This window comes from Salvelinus namaycush, chromosome 2 (assembly GCF_016432855.1).
Source record: "Salvelinus namaycush isolate Seneca chromosome 2, SaNama_1.0, whole genome shotgun sequence".
Lineage (NCBI taxonomy): Eukaryota > Metazoa > Chordata > Actinopteri > Salmoniformes > Salmonidae > Salvelinus > Salvelinus namaycush.
The window spans coordinates 1,993,294-2,013,247 of NC_052308.1; the positions used below are offsets into that span (position 1 = coordinate 1,993,294).

The window sequence follows — 19,954 nt, forward strand, 5'->3', positions numbered from 1 at the left end:
TTTCCCATTCCACAAAGCCAGGGAAAGGTGCGTGGATAGATAAGGGAAAGGTGTCTTGTGAGCCTAATTGCTTATATTCAAATTGCACTTTCGATTGCAAAGCTGTGAATGCCACAAGTTATAACCAATTTACAACTATCGTAGATCAATGGAATTCCAATGATGTGCGTAAAAGTGATGGACTTGATCTTGAGTTGCTGACTGTTTTCATATTGTTGATCCAAGTGCAGTAAGGTCATTTGATATAGCCAATGAAGGATGTGCTGTTGAAGATTCTCGGAAATTCTACTATATGCCATACAGATCGGAGTACTCTAGGAAGGTATAGGATTCCGCAGCTCTCCGCAAGCTATCCCAGCTACCCGGCTGTCCTCCACCCGCCCTCCTCTCACAAGTTGCGCTGCCGCTGGGCTGAACACCTGTGGGTACTTTTGCAAACATTCCGAGAGCGCTTTGACAGAGCTCAACTTCGTTCATTTTGAGACAGACTGTGGGGACCAAAACAAACGACGAGACCAAGCAAAGGTGGTCAGCCTCAAAGGCCTTTGTGTGAAAAGAGTTAACATTCCATTCCTGTCAGAGGCAATTCCAGGCGTGTTGGAGTCGGAACGGTGGAACGGTGGAACATAACGAAAATCTATTTATGTGCCGAAACCTGGGAATTATTATATGAATATCTTAATAACCCGCCTTACCATATCATAACCCGCCACACATGACCCTAATATTCTGATATCCTGATTATATGCCACTTAAATCCCTCCCTATACCCATTGGACACATTTTAAGAAGCGATATTGAAACTTGGCGTGACAATCAATCATTTAAATTGAACAAAATGAATAGATTATTTTAAATATTGTATCCTATTTACGGGGAAAGTTTAGGAGACTAGGATAGGTAGCCGTTATAGAGACACTGGTGGACGGAAGCCAGGAATAAAGTTCAATCCATATGATTTGAGTGCTTCCATCTGGTTCCTAGATTTACCCAGCCCCAGGCACCGACAGTCAGAGGAGAGGGAGACATAAATATAATCTGGTATGAGGACTACTGGAAAAAAATATTATAAAAGAGACAGGGGGGTTATTATTGTAAATCTACTAAGGCACATTATTTTATGCATAAGAGCTCAGTGGAGACATAGTAAGGATCCACAATAAATAGTAGAGTAGCAAAGACAATGAGAGAGGCTAGGGTGGGGGGGTTTAAAATACAGAAACATTGCAGAGAAAAAAGGAAAATGTGCTGGCCTCCCAAATAAAACACATGAAATTGCAGACAGTCTCAGGTTACCCTTTCGGAGTGGGCTGGGGCCCCTGGAATATAATGCAAGTCGTTCTTCTCCTGAGAGAGAGAGAAATATTTCTGACTGGGATGTGCTAAGAAGTCCTAAAGTGGCCAAAGTGGCTAGAGGCCGCAAGACTAGCAGGCTCAAAGGGGAGCAGTAGCTCCAAGTACCTGGCTGGCATCAAGTCACTGCAAGATGGAGCAGGTCAATCCACTACCTTTACCTCTCTGACTATGCCATGGAAGGATAGGCCTATGTGGAGAGGGCCGAGCTGAGTGAGAAGGTATTCAATCTGTGTGTCCAAAAATGGCACCCTATTCCCTATTTAGTGAACTGCTTTTGACCAGGGCCCATACACTCTTAGAGAAAAAAGTGCTATTTAGCTGTCCCCGTAGGAGAACCCTTTGAAGAACCCTTTGGTTGCAGGTAGAACCGTTTTTGGGTTCCATGTAGAACCCTCTGTAGAAAGAGGGTTCTACATGGAACACAAAAGGCTTATACCTTTTCTCCAACAAGGGCTCTCCTGTGGGCACAATCAAAGAACCCTTTAGGAACCCTTTTTCTAAGGGTGTAGGGAATAGGGAGCCTTAAATAGGGAATAGGGAGCCATTTGAGACATATTCTATATCGCCGTGCCATGGAAGGCTTGTGGCTAGAGGTTGAAGCTGAGGGAAAAAAAGGGATTCGATACTCCGCCGGCAAGTTCCAACAAATTCAGCTGGGAACCACAGTTAACTCCAACATCCGTCTCTCCCACACACCTGCCTTCACTTTAATATGTTCCATCCTCCATTTTGTTTCTAGAGGAAAGAGTTGGCCGTAGCCAACTCAGGAAGACTGCAGCACAGATTAGGCCTATCCTTGTGTTTGCAATAAAGAACCAGAATCCCACTTTCTGACCACCACTTGTCCTATTCATCAGATAAGATAGAATAGAACAGAAACAGAATCCAACAGAATCCAACAGAAAATATTTTTCTACAGAAATAGCTAACGTTGCTTAGTCAGTGCTTCAATAGGTCTTACATTGGCGCCCAAGTGACTATGGAGATATGTTCATTTAAACCAAGTGACTGAGGAGATATGTTAATTTAACCCAAGTGACTGATGGGATATGTTAATTGACCCCATCTGACTGAATAGATATGTTAATTCACCCCACCTGACTGAGGAGATATGTTAATTTAACCCAAGTGACTGAGGAGATATGTTAATTCAACCCAAGTGACTGAGGAGATATGTTAATTCACCCCACCTGACTGAGGAGATATGTTAATTTAACCCAAGTGACTGAGGAGATATGTTAATTCAACCCAAGTGACTGAGGAGATATGTTAATTCACCCCACCAAGTATAGTCCCAAAGGTTTCTGTATAAAAGCTGTCCATTTTCCATTCTATGACGTTTCATGGCTTCCAGATGGGGTTTAAAAGGACCCTATGTTTGTACAAGGCAGTAGCTGTGTCCCTTTAAGAAAGGACCTCATTCATGACCTACAGAGGTTTGTTGGTTACCTAGACGTGACCAGGCCCCAGGCCTCTAAATGTAGCTACTGTACTTACTCTGACTTCCTTCCACGTTCCTCTCCTTCCACGTTCCTCTCCTTCCACGTTGTTCCTCTCCTTCCACGTTGTTCCTCTCCTTCCACGTTGTTCCTCTCCTTCCACGTTGTTCCTCTCCTTCCACGTTCCTCTCCTTCCACGTTCCTCTCCTTCCACGTTGTTCCGCTCCTTCCACGTTGTTCCTTTCCTTCCACGTTCCTCTCCTTCCACGTCGTTCCTCTCCTTCCACGTTGTTCCTCTCCTTCCACGTTCCTCTCCTTCCACGTTGTTCCTCTCCTTCCACGTTGTTCCTCTCCTTCCACGTTGTTCCTCTCCTTCCACGTTGTTCCTCTCCTTCCACGTTGTTCCTCTCCTTCCACGTTCCTCTCCTTCCACTTTGTTCCTCTCCTTCCACGTTCCTCTCCTTCCACGTTCCACTTGACGCCTAATGGAATGGCCTGATTGATCTCGAGCTGCCAACGTTAACTTCCGGCGCTTTTCAGCTGCGAGGTTCGATGGTTCCAGTCACGGCGTTGAGTTAATGGTGCAGTTTGATAGAATGATAACTTCTGGTTTGAGATATTGATCCCTTGGATTGCCAGATTATATATATTTTTTTTTTGTTAAATGCTCAAACACCTTGTTTGAACACTGCGTGTAGCCTAGTCTATGTGAAAATGGTGTCACTCGCTGCTTCAGGTGAGAAAGTAATTCCTGCCTATGGCAAAAGACAACAAACCCAGCTTTTAGACAAGGGAATGAGACATGTGCAGTAGGCCTGTGTTTGGGCATCTGAGTCTATGTAGGCTACCGTTTGTTATATTTGCCTTAAATGGCTCCTCTATTTTGAAGGGAGAAGTTCAGGCTTGCGACATGGTCCACTGATCCAAAATGATGGAGACACATCTCAGGATGCTCTGGAAGAGAAAAAAAATCCAAACAGACTGTTTTGTGAGATGGTGCTGACGCCTAGTGGTTGATTATGGACCTGCAGGTGATTGGTGCTGGTCTCACAGTGTATCTGTGTGCCTCTAAATCAGCTGATGTGTTGACAGGTCATACAGTTTACCTGGAACATGGTGGTTCTATAAACAAACAAAGGTTTCAATAGTTTTGGATATTTGGGTTGTCTTTGTTGTGGTTCTGCCTCAGTCTGGTATTTCAAAATTATTATTTTTTATGTGGACTTTTGTTGTTTACAGCTAAATGTATTGTAGCCTATTGTCTAATGACTAGCCACTAACTGACGTTTTATCCCTAGGTAATTGATTGATTAATTGATTAATGATGCATTATTGTCTCTCTTCCCTCCCACCACACACACCTGCTCTGGCCTCTTGTGTTGTGGTGTGCTGCACACCTGTCTGGTCACACACTCACAACCACACACACACACACACACACACACACACACACACACACAACCACACCCACACACACAAACACACACACACACACACACACACACAACCACACCCACACACACAAACACACAAACACACACACACTCACTCACAGAGGACCTAGGCAGCTGTATGCAGGACGGACAGAGCTATAGTGACAAGGACGTATGGAAACCAGAGCCGTGTCGTATTTGTGTGTGCGACACGGGAACTGTCCTGTGTGACGAAATAATCTGCGAGGAGATAAAGACTGCCCCAAACCGAGAATCCCATTCGGAGAGTGTTGCCCCATCTGCGTGCGGGACGGGGAAGCTCCCCCAAGTGGTCGTAATTTATTTATTTATCACACATAAATAAATTACTGTCTGTCTGTGGAATTCATAATGTTACTTTTGGGAGAAAAACAGCATAAGGAATAAGCCATATCATCAGAAGATGGCTATTGCCTTAGGCTTATACCATTACCGATACCTGTGGCTTTGGCCCTATATATTACTGGCCCTATATAATGCTGGCCCTATATAATGCTGGCCCTATATAATGCTGGCCCTATATAATGCTGGCCCTATATAATTCTGGCCCTATATAATGCTGGCCCTATATAATGTTGGCCCTATATAATGCTGGCCCTATATAATACTGGCTCTATATAATGCTGGCCCTATATAATACTGGCCCTAAATAATGTTGGCCCTATATAATGCTGGCCCTATATAATGTTGGCCCTATATAATGCTGGCCCTATATAATGCTGGCCCTATATAATTCTGGCCCTATATAATGCTGGCCCTATATAATGTTGGCCCTATATAATGCTGGCCCTATATAATACTGGCTCTATATAATGCTGGCCCTATATAATACTGGCCCTAAATAATACTGGCCCTATATTATGTTGTCCCTATAGAATTCTGGCTCTATATAATGCTGGCCCTATATAATGCTGGCCCTATATAATGATGGCCCTATATAATGCTGGCCCTATATTATGTTGGCCCTATATAATGCTGGCCCTATATAATGCTGGCCCTATATTATGTTGGCCCTATATAATGCTGGCCCTATATAATGATGGCCCTATATAATGCTGGCCCTATATAATGCTGGCCCTATATTATGTTGGCCCTATATAATGCTGGCCCTATATAATGCTGGCCCTATATAATGCTGGCCCTATATTATGTTGGCCCTATATAATGCTGGCCTATATAATGCTGGCCCTATATATGATGGCCCTATATAATGCTGGCCCTATATAATGCTGGCCCTATATTATGTTGGCCCTATATAATGCTGGCCCTATATAATGCTGGCCCTATATAATGCTGGCCCTATATAATACTGGCCCTATATTATGTTGGCCCTATATAATGCTGGCCCTATATAATGATGGCCCTATATAATGCTGGCCCTATATTATGTTGGCCCTATATAATGCTGGCCCTATATAATGCTGGCCCTATATAATGATGGCCCTATATAATGCTGGCCCTATATAATGCTGGCCCTATATTATGTTGGCCCTATATAATGCTGGCCCTATATAATGTTGGTGTATGCTGTTCTTTTCCCAAAAAACAAATAATGAAGAACAAATAACAACAAACAACAGAATGACACTTCTGTTTAATGTATTTCAAAGAAATGCTGCTTCACCGTTATTTTTCCATAGTTGGTTCAGCTCACCTTGGGCCCATCTTGCTTGGATATTGCTCCAGCCAGTCAGCCAGACATCCAGCCAGCCAGCAGCCAGCCAGCCAGCCAGTCAACCAGTCAGCCAGCCAGCCATCCAGCCAGTCAGCCAGCCAGCCAGCCAGCCAGCCAGCCAGCCAGCACCAGTTTGATGATCACATGTGGGAGTCATTACCTCACTTTAACAGACATGGCCGAGCATACTGACTACCGCTGCAGACTCTCTCTCTCTCTCTTTTGCTCTGCAGAATACAGCAAATGTGATTTGGAAGAGAATAGAGAAAGAGGAGAGACAGCAAAGGAGAAAATAGAGGACAATACAGAAAAAGAGAGAGAATAGAGAGAACAGAGAAAAAGAGAGAGAATAGAGAGAATAGAGAGATAATAGAGAGAATAGAGAGAGAGAATAGAGAGAGAGAATAGAGAGAGAGAATAGAGAAAAAGAGAGAGAATAGAGAAAAAGAGAGAGAATAGAGAGAATATAGAAAAAGAGAGAGAATAGAGAAAAAGAGAGAGAATAGAGAGAGAGAATAGAGAGAGGGAGAGAGAGAGAATAGAGAGAGAGAGAGAGAGAGAGAGAGAGAATAGAGAGAGAGAATAGAGAGAGGGAGAGAGAGATAATAGAGAGAGAGAATAGAGACAGATAGAGAGGGAGGGAGAATAGAGAGAATAGAGAGAGGGAGAGAGAGAGAGAGAGAGAGATAATAGAGAGAGATAATAGAGAGAGAATAGAGAGAGGGAGAGAGAGAGAGAGAATAGAGAGAGGGAGAGAGAGAGAGAGAGAGAGAATAGAGATAGAATAGAGAGAGGGAGAGAGAGATAATAGAGAGAGAGAATAGAGAGAGGGAGAGAGAGAGAATAGAGAGAGATAATAGAGAGAGGGAGAGAGAGAGAATGGAGAGAAGGAGAGAGAGAGAATAGAGAGAGAGAGAGAGAGAGGGAGAGAGAGAGAGAGAGAGAGAGAGAGAGAGAGAGAGAGAGAGAGAGAGAGAGAGAGAGAGAGAGAGAGAGAGAGAGAGAGAGAATAGAGAGAGGGAGAGAGGTTCTATGGAAGGTGGAGAGGTATTAGAGCAGTGATACAGTATTACACTGTGTTAAAACAATAGCATTAATTCTGCTGTGTCCCGAGACTCGGTCAGGGTTCACATCCTGGGTTAATATCCTAACAATGAGGGGCCTGTTGTGAGATAGAACTCCTATGTTGCCAAAGCCATATGGGATTTGTCAACTCAGCTCTTTTGATCTGAACTGAGCAATCAAAAGTTTGTCATCGAATACGTTCGAAGAGTATCTTTGAAAGCAGAAGTGTCGTTTGTATTTTCTACACATGTTTTATACAGGACATGACCTATACTGCTTTGATTCCGTTTTACTTGATACAATATGACATTCAGTGCTTTAAGTCATTACACTAATTAACAAACTAGACGGCAAATAAGTTATCTATTACCTTTCCGACAGTACTGTATTTGAGTACTGTATTTGAATACTTTACTTTGAGTACTGTATTTGAGTACTGTATTTGAGTACTGTATTTGAGTACTGTATTTGAGTACTTTACTTTGAGTACTGTATTTGACTACTGTATTTGACTACTGTATTTGAGTACTCTACTTTGAGTACTGTATTTGAGTACTGTATTTGAGTACTGTATTTGAGTACTGTATTTGAATACTTTACTTTGAGCACTGTATTTGAGTACTGTATTTGAGTACTGTATTTGAGTACTTTACTTTGAGTACTGTATTTGAGTACTGTATTTGAGTACTGTATTTGAGTACTCTACTTTGAGTACTGTATTTGAGTACTCTACTTTGAGTACTGTATTTGAGTACTGTATTTGAATACTTTACTTTGAGTACTCTATTTGAGTACTGTATTCGAGTACTTTACTTTGAGTACTGTATTTGAGTACTGTATTTGAGTACTTTACTTTGAGTACTGTATTTGAGTACCGTATTTGAGTACTGTATCTCCTGCTCTGTATGACCCCTCTCCCCTGCATTACTTCTGTCCCCTCCTGAGATGGTGCTACAACCAACACTTTGTCCAAATCCTCATGGGTTCTTTGGTTTTTGGGGGGTATCTACACTATGATTTTGGGTGGTGGTCTGCAAATGCTTTTCCATTCTGGTGCTTTAGGCTGTGTCTCAAATGACACCCTCTTCTCTATATAGTGCACTACTTTTGACCAGAGCCATAAGGGCCCAGTAGTGCACTATATAGGGAATAGGGTGCCATTTTGGGATGCATTCTTAGAATACAGTAATTGAGGTTATTAGGTCTGTCTGGCTAGCAGTGAGGGATGACAGACCCAGTAGGTTATTTCACCACCATTATTTTAATATCCATCCATCTCTCTCTCTCTCTCTCTCCTCTCTCTCTCTCTCTCTCTCTGTCTCTCTGTCTCTCTCTCTCTCTCTCTCTCTCTCTCTGTCTTCTTCTCTCTCTCTCTGTCTCTCTCTCTCTCTCTCTCTCTCTCTGTCTCTCTCTCTCTCTCTCTCTCTTCTCTCTTCTCTCTCTCTCTCTCTCTCTCTGTCTCTCTCTCTCTCTCTGTCGCTCTCTCTCTCTCTCTCTCACTCTCTCTCTCTTCTCTCTCTCTCTCTCTGTCACCTGTTCTCTCTCTCTCTCCTCTCTCCTCTCTTCTCTCTCTCTCTCGCTCTCTCTCTCTCCTCTGTCTCTGTCTCTGTCTCTCTCTGTCTCTCTCTCTCTCTCTCTCTGCTCTCTCTCTCTCCTTCTCTTCTCTCTCTCTCTCTCTCTCTCTCGTCTCTCTCTCTCTCTCTTCTCTCTCTCTCTTTGTCTCTCTCTCTCTCTCTCTCTCTCTCTCTCTCTCTCTCTCTCTCTGTCTCTGTTCTGTCTCTCCTGTCTCTCTCTCTCTCTCTCGTCTCTCTGCTCTCTCTCTCCCTCTCTGTCTCTCTCTCTCTCTCTCTCTCTCTCTCTCTCTCTCTCTCTCTCTCTCTCCTTTTATCGCTCTCTTCCTTCGTACCAACAGGGTCCCCCGGAGCTAAGGTGAGACAATGTTGGGTTGGGTGTGTATGTGTCTCTGTGTTTCTGTCTGTGTTTGTGTGTGTCTGTGTGTTTGTGTATCTGTGTGTTTGTGTGTTTGTGTGTTTGTGTGTCTGTGTGTCTGTTTTTGCTGTCTGTCTGTCTGTCTGTCTGTCTGTCTGTCTGTCTGTCTGTCTGTCTGTCTGTCTGTCTGTCTGTCTGTCTGTCTGTCTGTCTGTCTGTGAGGGCTTCAATTAGCTGTGAACCTGGACTAATACCAAAGCTAAACTCTGTGTTTTGACAGATTGAGGTGATTCTTTGATGTGAGCAGCAGTCAGACAGTTAATAACAATGTCTTATCCAGCCTCATACAGCACATACCACATCTATGTCTCTAATGAGAAGGTCTTAGCCTGGAATCTACACTGAAGTTTGCTCTGTTTCACTATGGTTGCCAGAGTTACGTCACAGCGCAGTGATAAGTGATATTGTTAAAAGGATCTTCAGTTTGGAGTGAAGCAAGTAGGTCTAGTTAAAAGGATCTTCAGTTTGGAGTGAAGCAAGTAGGTCTAGTTAAAAGGATCTTCAGTTTGGAGTGAAGCAAGTAGGTCTAGTTAAAATGATCTTCAGTTTGGAGTGAAGCAAGTAGGTCTAGTTAAAAGGATCTTCAGTTTGGAGTGAAGCAAGTAGGTCTAGTTAAAAGGATCTTCAGTTTGGAGTGAAGCAAGTAGGTCTAGTTAAAAGGATCTTCAGTTTGGAGTGAAGCAAGTAGGTCTAGTTAAAAGGATCTTCAGTTTGGAGTGAAGCAAGTAGGTCTAGGAATCATTTTGTAATGTTACGTCTCACTTTGTTGTTGGTGTCGTTTCTCTGTTTGTCTTCCGGAGGATCGACTTGCCTGCCGTTCATATCATTGTTTCTTTATAGACGGGGTAGACAGTTATAGAAATCAAATCAGGGTGAATGCAGGTCATCTCTCTATTCTATTCTCTATTCCTAAAGAATCACTCATGTTGTTGCTTCCTGTCTTTCTTTCCCAACAGGGTCAGAAAGGGGAACCAGGAGATATCACAGATGTGAGTAAACGCTAACGGTCCACATTACACCTCTATCTGGATAACGGTCTTCATATCTTTGCCACCTCTGGCTGGTCTACAGTAGTGTTTCTGTCCCTTGTTGCATTTCCAGGCAGAGGGGCTTGCCTCACCTATAACATGGTCGAGGAAACACTAGGCCTACATTTGATTATCACTATTTTGAATCAAACACAGAGCATTTTTGTGTGTCTTTTGTAGAGGCACAATGAGCAACAGAACATGGTGACACGGTGATGGGTATTGCTGTGTTAAGTATCGTTTGTAAAGGCACTAACATTGAACTTAAGGCCACTTATTAAGGCACTATGACAGTGTAGTATTAACTACTGGTGGTTGCATCATTCTCCCTGCTGTGAAGCGGATTGTCCTGGTAATGACACGGGAACAGAGGTCGTGGAAGGCTGTTAAGGTCGTTCATTACCATGACAACAATACACTTGATTTGTTCAGCACCTTTCACGCAGCTCAAAATGCTTTAACAAATTAGCACATAAAAGGGTGACAAGATGATAACATTAGCCAGACCTGAATAGGGTTAGCCCAGTTTGTTAGTTGTGGGTAGACCAAGCCCACTTTTCAATCCATTGGGCCAGGTTAGGTTTGGCCTACATTTGAGTCATATTTCCTGGTCAGGTCTGGTTAGGATTACTACACATTTAACCCATATTTCAGTTAATTTTGCCTGGCTTTATTTCATTTTATTAGAGCTGGCTTGGGTTAGGGTTAGTCCACTCAGAAGGCAGACAGCCAAACACAACGACACCTTCATTCCCTCTCAGCAGTAGTATCAGATCCCTACTGTATAAAGCTGCAGACAGAGAAAGAGAGAAAGAGAGAGAGAGAGAGACATAGAGAGCGGAGGGAGAGAGAGAGGGCGGGGGAGAGAGAGAGGGAGAGTGAGAGAGAGAGAGACATAGAGAGCGGAGGGAGAGAGAAAGAGAGAGAGAGAGAGAGAGAGAGAGAGAGAGAGAGAGAGAGAGAGAGAGGAGGGAGAGAGAGAGAGAGAGAGAAAGTGAGGAGGGAGCTGAGTTGATCCCCACTGTCTGCTACGCACATGTAAATACTTTATTCTACTCTACCCTCCTCTCTCTCTCTTTATCTATCTCTCTCCCTTTCTTTCTCTACTTCTCTCTCTTTATCTATCTCTCTCCCTTTCTTTCTCTACTCCTCTCTCTCTCTTTATCTATCTCTCTCCCTTTCTTTCTCTACTTCCTCTCTCTTTATCTAATCCTCTTCCCTTCTTTCTACTTTCTCTCTCTCTATCTCTATCTCTCTCCTTTCTTTCTCTACTTCTCTCTTTCTTTATCTATCTCTCTCCCTTCTTTCTCTACTTCTCTCTCTCTCTTTATCTATCTCTCTCCCTTTCTTTCTCTACTTTCTCTTTCTTTATCTATCTCTCCCTTCTTTCTCTACTCTCTCTCTCTTTATCTATCTCTCTCCCTTTCTTTCTCTACTTCTCTCTCTTTATCTATCTCTCTCCCTTTCTTTCTCTACTTCTCTCTCTCTCTTTATCTATCTCTCTCCCTTTCTTTCTCTACTTCTCTCTCTCTTTATCTATCTCTCTCCCTTCTTTCTCTACTTCTCTCTCTCTTTATCTATCTCTCTCCCTTTCTTTCTCTACTTCTCTCTCTCTCTTTATCTATCTCTCTCCCTTTCTTTCTCTACTTCTCTCTTTCTTTATCTATCTCTCTCCCTTCTTTCTCTACTTCTCTCTCTCTCTTTATCTATCTCTCTCCCTTTCTTTCTCTACTTCTCTCTCTCTCTTTATCTATTCTCTCCCTCTTTCTTCTCATTTCTCTCTCTCTCTTTATCTATCTCTCTCCCTTTCTTTCTCTATTTCTCTCTCTCTCTTTATCTATCTCTCTCCCTTTCTTTCTCTACTTCTCTCTCTCTCTTTATCTATCTCTCTCCCTTTCTTTCTCTACTTCTCTCTCTCTCTTTATCTATCTCTCTCCCTTTCTTTCTCTACTTCTCTCTCTCTCTTTATCTATCTCTCTCCCTTCTTTCTCTACTTCTCTCTTTCATTCTCATCCAGGAAATAACAGGACATTGTTTGCTGTCGTTTATTATGCCTGCCCTTGAAATGTATGTGATTAGCAACGGTATACTATTAGGGGAAATAAACTTTTTGACAGCTATCCTTAAACTCGTTAACAATATTAAAAATATTGTTTTCAGCACATCGAGGGGATAGAAAGTTCAGATTTATATTTCACGTGTCCAATTCAAAAGAATATGAGAAAATTAACATCATTTTTTGGGGGGGGGGCTTCCTGTGTCTGGTTTTAAAGTCATTATAAGTGCTAGGTGGACCTTCTAACGTCAATCACACACACACTGTATAAAGACTTTCTTTTTTCTATTGTGTTATTGACTGTACACTTGTTTATCCCATGTGTAACTCTGTGTTGTTGTTTGTGTCACACTGCTTTGCTTTATCTTGGCCAGGTCGCAGTTGTAAATGAGAACTTGTTCTCAACTGGCCTACCTGGTTATATAAAGATTAAATAAAAAAAACCTGGATTGAACGTAGAAAAAAACCTCACGACTGACTACAATGTGACTAGTTCTTCTTCTGTTTCCTCTTTCTCAGGTCGTAGGACCAAGAGGACCTGGAGGCCCTTTGGTATGGAAACCATTTGAACATGTCCCCGCCGTTTTTTATCATCTTTAATAGCGTCCTGTATTATGTGTGTGCAGTGCGTTCAAAATGGCATTATATTCCGCTATATACTGCACTACTTTTGAGGTCTTGGTCAAAAGTAGTGCACTATATGGGGAATAGGGTGGTACTTTGGACGTACATCTAGTGTTCAGATGTACCTGAATACTCACTAGTCTCTCCTCCCTCCTCAGGGCCCCCCAGGAGAACAGGGACCACGTGGAGACAGAGGAGACAAAGGCGATAAGGTGAGTTTTATAGCGGAACACATTTTCCATTCCATTCTCTCTCTCTCTCTCTCTCTCTCTCTCTCCCTTTCTCTCTCTCTCTCTGTCTCTGTCTCTCTGTCTCTCTCTCTGTCTCTGTCTCTCTTTCTCTCTCTCTCCCTTTCTCTCTCTCTCTCTCTGTCTCTGTCTCTCTGTCTCTCTCTCTCCCTTCTCTCTCTCTGTCTCTCTCTGTTCTCTCCTCTTCTCTCTCCTCTCTCTCTCTCTCTGTCTCTCTTCTCTCTCTATCCTCTCTCTCTCTCTCTCCCTTTCTCTCTCTCTCTGTCTCTGTCTCTCTCTCTCTCCATCTCTCTCTCCCTTTCTCTCTCTCTCTGTCTCTCTATCTCTCTCTCTCTTTCTCTCTCTCTCTGTCTCTCTCTCTCTCTCTTTCTCTAAGACTGTGAAAAATGCATCACTCTTAGTTTTTCCTATTGGTCTGGATAGATATATAGAGAGAATTCTCTGGTTTGGAGGAGCTGCTAGTCTCATTTGCTTGATTTGGGGAGCAGAGCAGAGAGCAGCTCAATGCTGCCATGGGTACTTTCCATTATGCTGTGTATGTGGTCTGGCTTAGGCTTTGATTCAAAGGTTGTTTAGCAGATGTGTGAGAAGAAGAAGAGGCCGGTGTGCGTGTGTGTGTGTGTGTGTGTGTGTGTGTGTGTGTGTGTGTGTGTGTGTGTGTGTGTGTGTGTGTGTGTGTGTGTGTGTGTGTGTGTGTGTGTGTGGTGTGTGTGTGTGTGTGTGTGTTGTGTTTGTGTGTTTGGGTGTGTGTGGGTGTGGTGTGGTGTGTGTTGCGTGGTGGTGTGTGTGTGTGTGTGGTTGTGTGTTTGTGTGTGTGGTGGGTGTGTGTGTGTGTGTGTGGTGTGTGTGTGTGTGTGTGTGTGTGTGTGTGTGTGTGTGTGTATGAGAAACTGTGAAGCCGTAATGTAAATCAATGGCTGTCAGGAAACCGACAGTTCAACCCACAGCCAATCACGGTATAGTAAATCAGTGTTGTTAGCCTAGAGAGATGCTGTGATGATTGTAATCTGTGTTAAACACCAGTCAACATCACGGCCTCAGCCGCAGTCATAGCTCCAGGCCAGGCTTCGGTGCTGTTTAAGTCTCTGTTTGTGCATAATTGTCTTGGCGGTAGATGGTTATGAATCTATTTTCTTCAGGTTGACTGGATGAATGGGTTTCTGATGAGAGATGTTCTGATCATGAGCGGTTAGAGGTTGACTGGGTGAATGGGTTTCTGATGAGAGATGTTCTGATCATGAGCGGTTAGAGGTTGACTGGGTGAATGGGTTTCTGATGAGAGATGTTCTGATCATGAGCGGTTAGAGGTTGACTGGGTGAATGGGTTTCTGATGAGAGATGTTCTGATCATGAGCGGTTAGAGGTTGTCTTCAAGAAGCTAATGTTCTTTTATATGATTCGAAAAAAGAAAAAAATGTTCTGGTTGGCAAGACCTTGGGTATGTAGGTAACCTAGTGGTTAAGGGACGGCAGGGTAACCTAGTGGTTAAGGGACGGCAGGGTAACCTAGTGGTTAAGAGGTGGCAGGGTAACCTAGTGGTTAAGGGGCGGCAGGGTAGACTAGTGGTTAAGAGGCGGCAGGGTAGACTAGTGGTTAAGGGACGGCAGGGTAACCTAGTGGTTAAGAGGTGGCAGGGTAACCTAGTGGTTAAGGGGCGGCAGGGTAACCTAGTGGTTAAGAGGTGGCAGGGTAACCTAGTGGTTAAGAGGTGGCAGGGTATAGCCTAGTGTTAAGGGGTGCAGGGTAACTAGTGGTTAAGGGACGGCAGGGTAACCTAGTGGTTAAGGGGCGGCAGGGTAGGCTAGTGGTTAAGGGGTGGCAGGGTAGGCTAGTGGTTAAGAGGTGGCAGGGTAACCTAGTGGTTAAGAGGCGGCAGGGTAACCTAGTGGTTAAGGGGTGGCAGGATAACCTAGTGGTTAAGAGGCAGCAGGGTAACCTAGTGGTTAAGGGGTGGCAGGGTAACCTAGTGGTTAAGAGGCAGCAGGGTAACCTAGTGGTTAAGGGGTGGCAGGGTAACCTAGTGGTTAAGAGGCGGCAGGGTAACCTAGTGGTTAAGAGGCAGCAGGGTAACCTAGTGGTTAAGGGGTGGCAGGGTAACCTAGTGGTTAAGAGGCAGCAGGGTAACCTAGTGGTTAAGAGGCGGCAGGGTAACCTAGTGGTTAAGGGGTGGCAGGGTAACCTAGTGGTTAAGAGGCAGCAGGGTAAATAGTGTTAAAGGCGGCAGGGTAGCCTAGTGGTTAAGGGGCGGCAGGGTAACCTAGTGGTTAAGAGGTGGCAGGGTAACCTAGTGGTTAAGGGGCGGCAGGGTAACCTAGGGGTTAAGAGGCGGCAGGGTAGCCTAGTGGTTAAGAGGTGGCAGGGTAGCCTAGTGGTTAAGAGGCGGCAGGGTAACCTAGTGGTTAAGAGGCGGCAGGGTAACCTAGTGGTTAAGGGGCGGCCGGGAGTGGCTAAGTGGTTAAGAGGTGGCAGGGTAGCTAGGGTGTTAAGAGGTGGCAGGGTACCTAGTGGTTAAGAAGGTGCGGGAACCTAGTGGTTAAGGGGCGGCAGGGTAGGCTAGTGGTTAAGGGGCGGCAGGGTAACCTAGTGGTTAAGAGGTGGCAGGGTAGCCTAGTGGTTAAGGGGCGGCAGAGTAACCTAGTGGTTAAGGGGTGGCAGGGTAGCCAAGTGGTTAAGGGGTGGCAGGGTAGGCTAGTGGTTAAGAGGTGGCAGGGTAACCTAGTGGTTAAGGGGCGGCAGGGTAGGCTAGTGGTTAAGAGGTGGCAGGGTAACCTAGTGGTTAAGAGGTGGCAGGGTAACCTAGTGGTTAAGGGGCGGCAGGGTAACCTAGTGGTTAAGAGGTGGCAGGGTAACCTAGTGGTTAAGAGGCGGCAGGGTAACCTAGTGGTTAAGGGGCGGCAGGGTAGGCTAGTGGTTAAGGGGTGGCAGGGTAGCCTAGTGGTTAAGGGGTGGCAGGGTAGGCTAGTGGTTAAGAGGTGGCAGGGTAACCTAGTGGTTAAGGGGCGGCAGGGTAGGCTAGCGGTTAAGAGGTGGCAGGGTAACCTAGTGGTTAAGAGGTGGCAGGGTAACCTAGTGGTTAAGGGGCGGCAGGGTAACCTAGTGGTTAAGGGGCGGCAGGGAACCCAGTGGTTAAGGGAGGCAGGGTAGCCTAGTGGTTAAGAGGTGGCAGGGTGTAGCCTAGTGGTTAAGGGCGGCAGAGCAGAGTAACCTAGTGGTTAAGGGTGGCAGGGTAGCCAAGGGGTTTAGGGGTGGCAGGGTAGGCTAGTGGTTAAGAGGTGCAGGGTACCAGTGGTTAAGGGGCGGCAGGGTAGGCTAGTGGTTAGAGGTGGCAGGGTAACCTAGTGGTTAAGAGGTGGCAGGGTAACCTAGTGGTTAAGGGGCGGCAGGGTAACCTAGTGGTTAAGGGGTGCAGGGTAACCTAGTGGTTAAGAGGCGGCAGGGTAACCTAGTGGTTAAGGGGCGGCAGGGTAGGCTAGTGGTTAAGGGGTGGCAGGGTAGCCTAGTGGTTAAGGGGTGAAAGGGTAGGCTAGTGGTTAAGAGGTGGCAGGGTAACCTAGGGTTAAGGGCGGCAGGGTAGGCTAGTGGTTAAGAGGTGGCGGGTAACCTAGGGTTAAGAGGTGGCAGGGTAACCTAGTGGTTAAGGGGCGGCAGGGTAACTAGTGGGGAACGGCGGCAGGGGTAACCTAGTGGTTAAGGGGCGGCAGGGTAGCCTAGTGGTTAAGAGGTGGCAGGGTAGACTAGTGGTTAAGGGGCGGCAGGGTAACCTAGTGGTTAAGGGGCGGCAGGGTAACCTAGTGTTTAAGAGGCGGCAGGGTAGCCTAGTGGCTAAGGGGTGGCAGGGTAGCCTAGTGGTTAAGGGGCGGCAGGGTAACCTAGTGGTTAAGGGGCGGCAGGGTAACCTAGTGGTTAAGGGGCGGCAGGGTAACCTAGTGGTTAAGAGGCAGCAGGGTAACCTAGTGGTTAAGGGGCGGCAGGGTAACCTAGTGGTTAAGGGGTGGCAGGGTAACCTAGTGGTTAAGAGGCGGCAGGGTAACCTAGTGGTTAAGGGGCGGCAGGGTAACCTAGTGGTTAAGGGGCGGCAGGGTAGCCTAGTGGTTAAGGGGCGGCAGGGTAACCTAGTGGTTAAGGGGCGGCAGGGTAACCTAGTGGTTAAGAGGTGGCAAGGTAACCTAGTGGTTAAGAGGTGGCAGGGTAACCTAGTGGTTAAGGGGCGGCAGGGTAACCTAGTGTTTAAGAGGCGGCAGGGTAGCCTAGTGGCTAAGGGGTGGCAGGGTAGCCTAGTGGTTAAGGGGCGGCAGGGTAACCTAGTGGTTAAGAGGTGGCAGGGTAACCTAGTGGTTAAGGGGTGGCAGGGTAGCCTAGTGGTTAAGGGGTGGCAGGGTAGCCTAGTGGTTAAGGGGCGGCAGGGTAGCCTAGCGGTTAAGAGGCAGCAGGGTAGCCTAGTTGTTAAGAGGCAGCAGGGTAGCCTAGCGGTTAAGAGGCAGCAGGGTAACCTAGCGGTTAAGAGGCAGCAGGGTAGCCTAGTGGTTAAGAGGTGGCAGGGTAGGCTAGTGGTTAAGGGATGGCAGGGTAACCTAGTGGTTAAGGGACGGCAGGGTAGCCTAGTGGTTAAGGGACGGCAGGGTAACCTAGTGGTTAAGGGGTGGCAGGGTAGCCTAGTGGTTAAGAGGCGGCAGGGTAACCTAGTGGTTAAGAGGCAGCAGGGTAACCTAGTGGTTAAGAGGTGGCAGGGTAACCTAGTGGTTAAGGGGTGGCAGGGTAGCCTAGTGGTTAAGGGGTGGCAGGGTAGCCTAGTGGTTAAGGGGTGGCAGGGTAACCTAGTGGTTAAGGGGTGGCAGGGTAACCTAGTGGTTAAGGGGCGGCAGGGTAACCTAGTGGTTAAGAGGTGGCAGGGTAGCCTAGTGGTTAAGGGGCGGCAGGGTAACCTAGTGGTTAAGGGGTGGCAGGGTAACCTAGTGGGTTAAGGGATGGCAGGGTAACCTAGAGTGGTAAGGGATGGCAGGGTAACCTATGGTTAAGAGGGGCAGGGTTAGCCTAGTGGTTAAGAGGCGGCAGGGTAACCTAGTGGTTAAGGGGTGGCAGGGTAGCCTAGTGGTTAAGGGATGGCAGGGTAACCTAGTGGTTAAGGGACGGCAGGGTAACCTAGTGGTTAAGAGGCGGCAGGGTAACCTAGTGGTTAAGGGGTGGCAGGGTAGCCTAGTGGTTAAGGGATGGCAGGGTAACCTAGTGGTTAAGGGACGGCAGGGTAACCTAGTGGTTAAGAGGTGGCAGGGTAAACTAGTGGTTAAGGGATGGCAGGGTAACCTAGTGGTTAAGGGGCGGCAGGGTAACCTAGTGGTTAAGAGGTGGCAGGGTAGCCTAGTGGTTAAGGGGCGGCAGGGTAACCTAGTGGTTAAGAGGTGGCAGGGTAACCTAGTGGTTAAGGGATGGCAGGGTAACCTAGTCGTTAAGGGACGGCAGGGTAACCTAGTGGTTAAGGGATGGCAGGGTAGCCTAGTGGTTTAAGAGTGGCAGGTAACCTAGTGGTAAGGGGCGGCAGGGTAGCTAGTGGTTAGGGGTGGCAGGGTAGCCTAGTGGTTAAGGGCGGCAGGGCAGTGGTAGGTATGTGGTTAAGGGACGGCAGGGTAACCTAGTGGTTAAGAGGTAGGCAGGGGAACCTAGTGGTAATGGACCGAGGGCACCTAGTGGTTAAGGGACGGCAGGGTAACCTAGTGGTAAGGGACGGCAGGGTATAATCGCGCATATCCTTTGTGTAATGGTGAATACAATCGCTCAAGCAGAAAAACGATGTCCAACAATTAAATATAAAATACATATCATATTCACAGTGTATCCCAAATATATGTGACTTATTGCCAGTGATATACAAAACTCCCCCCCCCCCCCCCCCCCCCCTCCAGTATAAAAGTTCTCAAAAGTATAATTTGATCTTCTGTTTCAGTTAATTTAGCATTTCAAATATTTTCATAAACTTTTTTTCTAATAAATATTTTTTGGGAGAAAAAAAACTGCCACTTACGGTCTTCGTCCTGACATTTGACAACGGCTAATAGAATGACTTGGGTTGCTACAAGTAGCAGTACAGTCCTCGAATCCACAAAGCTAAACATGTCTAAATGTTAGACATGCAGGGCCTTTTGGGGGAGAAGAAAAAGAAAGGACGAAAGGAGTGGACTTCTCTCTCTTTTTGTGTGTGTGTGTTCCCAGTTACAGAGCCGAACCATACATTCAACCACCTTCCAGAAATAAAAACCCAATCCAGACCCCTCCAGAAACGTAGTACCGACCCGCGTCAGATCAGGCACTGCAGTTTTATGTGTCCGTTGCCTTCAATGAATCTTTGTATATTCCCAAATATCAGTCCGGCCCCTTACCCCCTGTCAAGCTGAAATCTGAGCCCCGTTTCCCACCCATTCTGTCTGTCCTGAAGTTCTATTCTTCCACCCAGCTCAGACCCCTCCTTCTTCCATGTGCTACTGAAAAGGGTTACCCAAAAAGTGAAACTTTTTTTCTTTCCAACTTGTCTGGGCTACCTTCCCCCTCTCACCGTTCTGCTATACCAGGCGCTATACAGACTTGTCTTCAGTGAGAGCCTAGTGCAATTACACAGAATGTATGGATTTTTTTTGCCATCAATAGGATACTTTTACATGCTTTCCTGTCCATTGCTGTTATTTTCTCCATTTGATCTTATTCCAATACATATTTTATCTGAGGGTTAGTTCGCCACAAAAGTGCGTCCTAGTGGGGGTGTAATTGATAAAAAATAATTTCAGGACCTTGAGTTGTTATGAGCAGTAAACAACATAAATGCCTCTAAATCTGACCATTCTCATAATCAGCGGAGGACTGGGACAAGAATTCGGCCCCGGCATTTCATCAACACTAGCCCTCATCACTGTGCAAACCGCCAATTAATTTGGGGTTCAACACCCGAGGAAGTGGAAACTCAAAACACATTAACTAGATCGCTGACTCTAAATATAGTAGTCATGTATTCATCCA

General features: G+C 45.8%; 1 protein-coding gene across 1 annotated transcript in view; it reads right to left on the reverse strand.

The window, feature by feature from the left end:
* Window positions 1-19,059, reverse strand: part of LOC120020152 (collagen alpha-1(II) chain-like) — an 82,984-nt gene extending 63,925 nt beyond the window's left edge. Inside the window, exons 1-2 of the mRNA XM_038963630.1 lie at window positions 18,969-19,059; window positions 2,854-3,335 (exon numbers count right to left, since the gene is read on the reverse strand). Coding sequence (XP_038819558.1) covers window positions 2,854-3,335; window positions 18,969-19,059 — 573 coding nt within the window. The remainder of the gene's footprint in view (window positions 1-2,853; window positions 3,336-18,968) is intronic.
* Window positions 19,060-19,954: the final 895 nt, after the last annotated feature.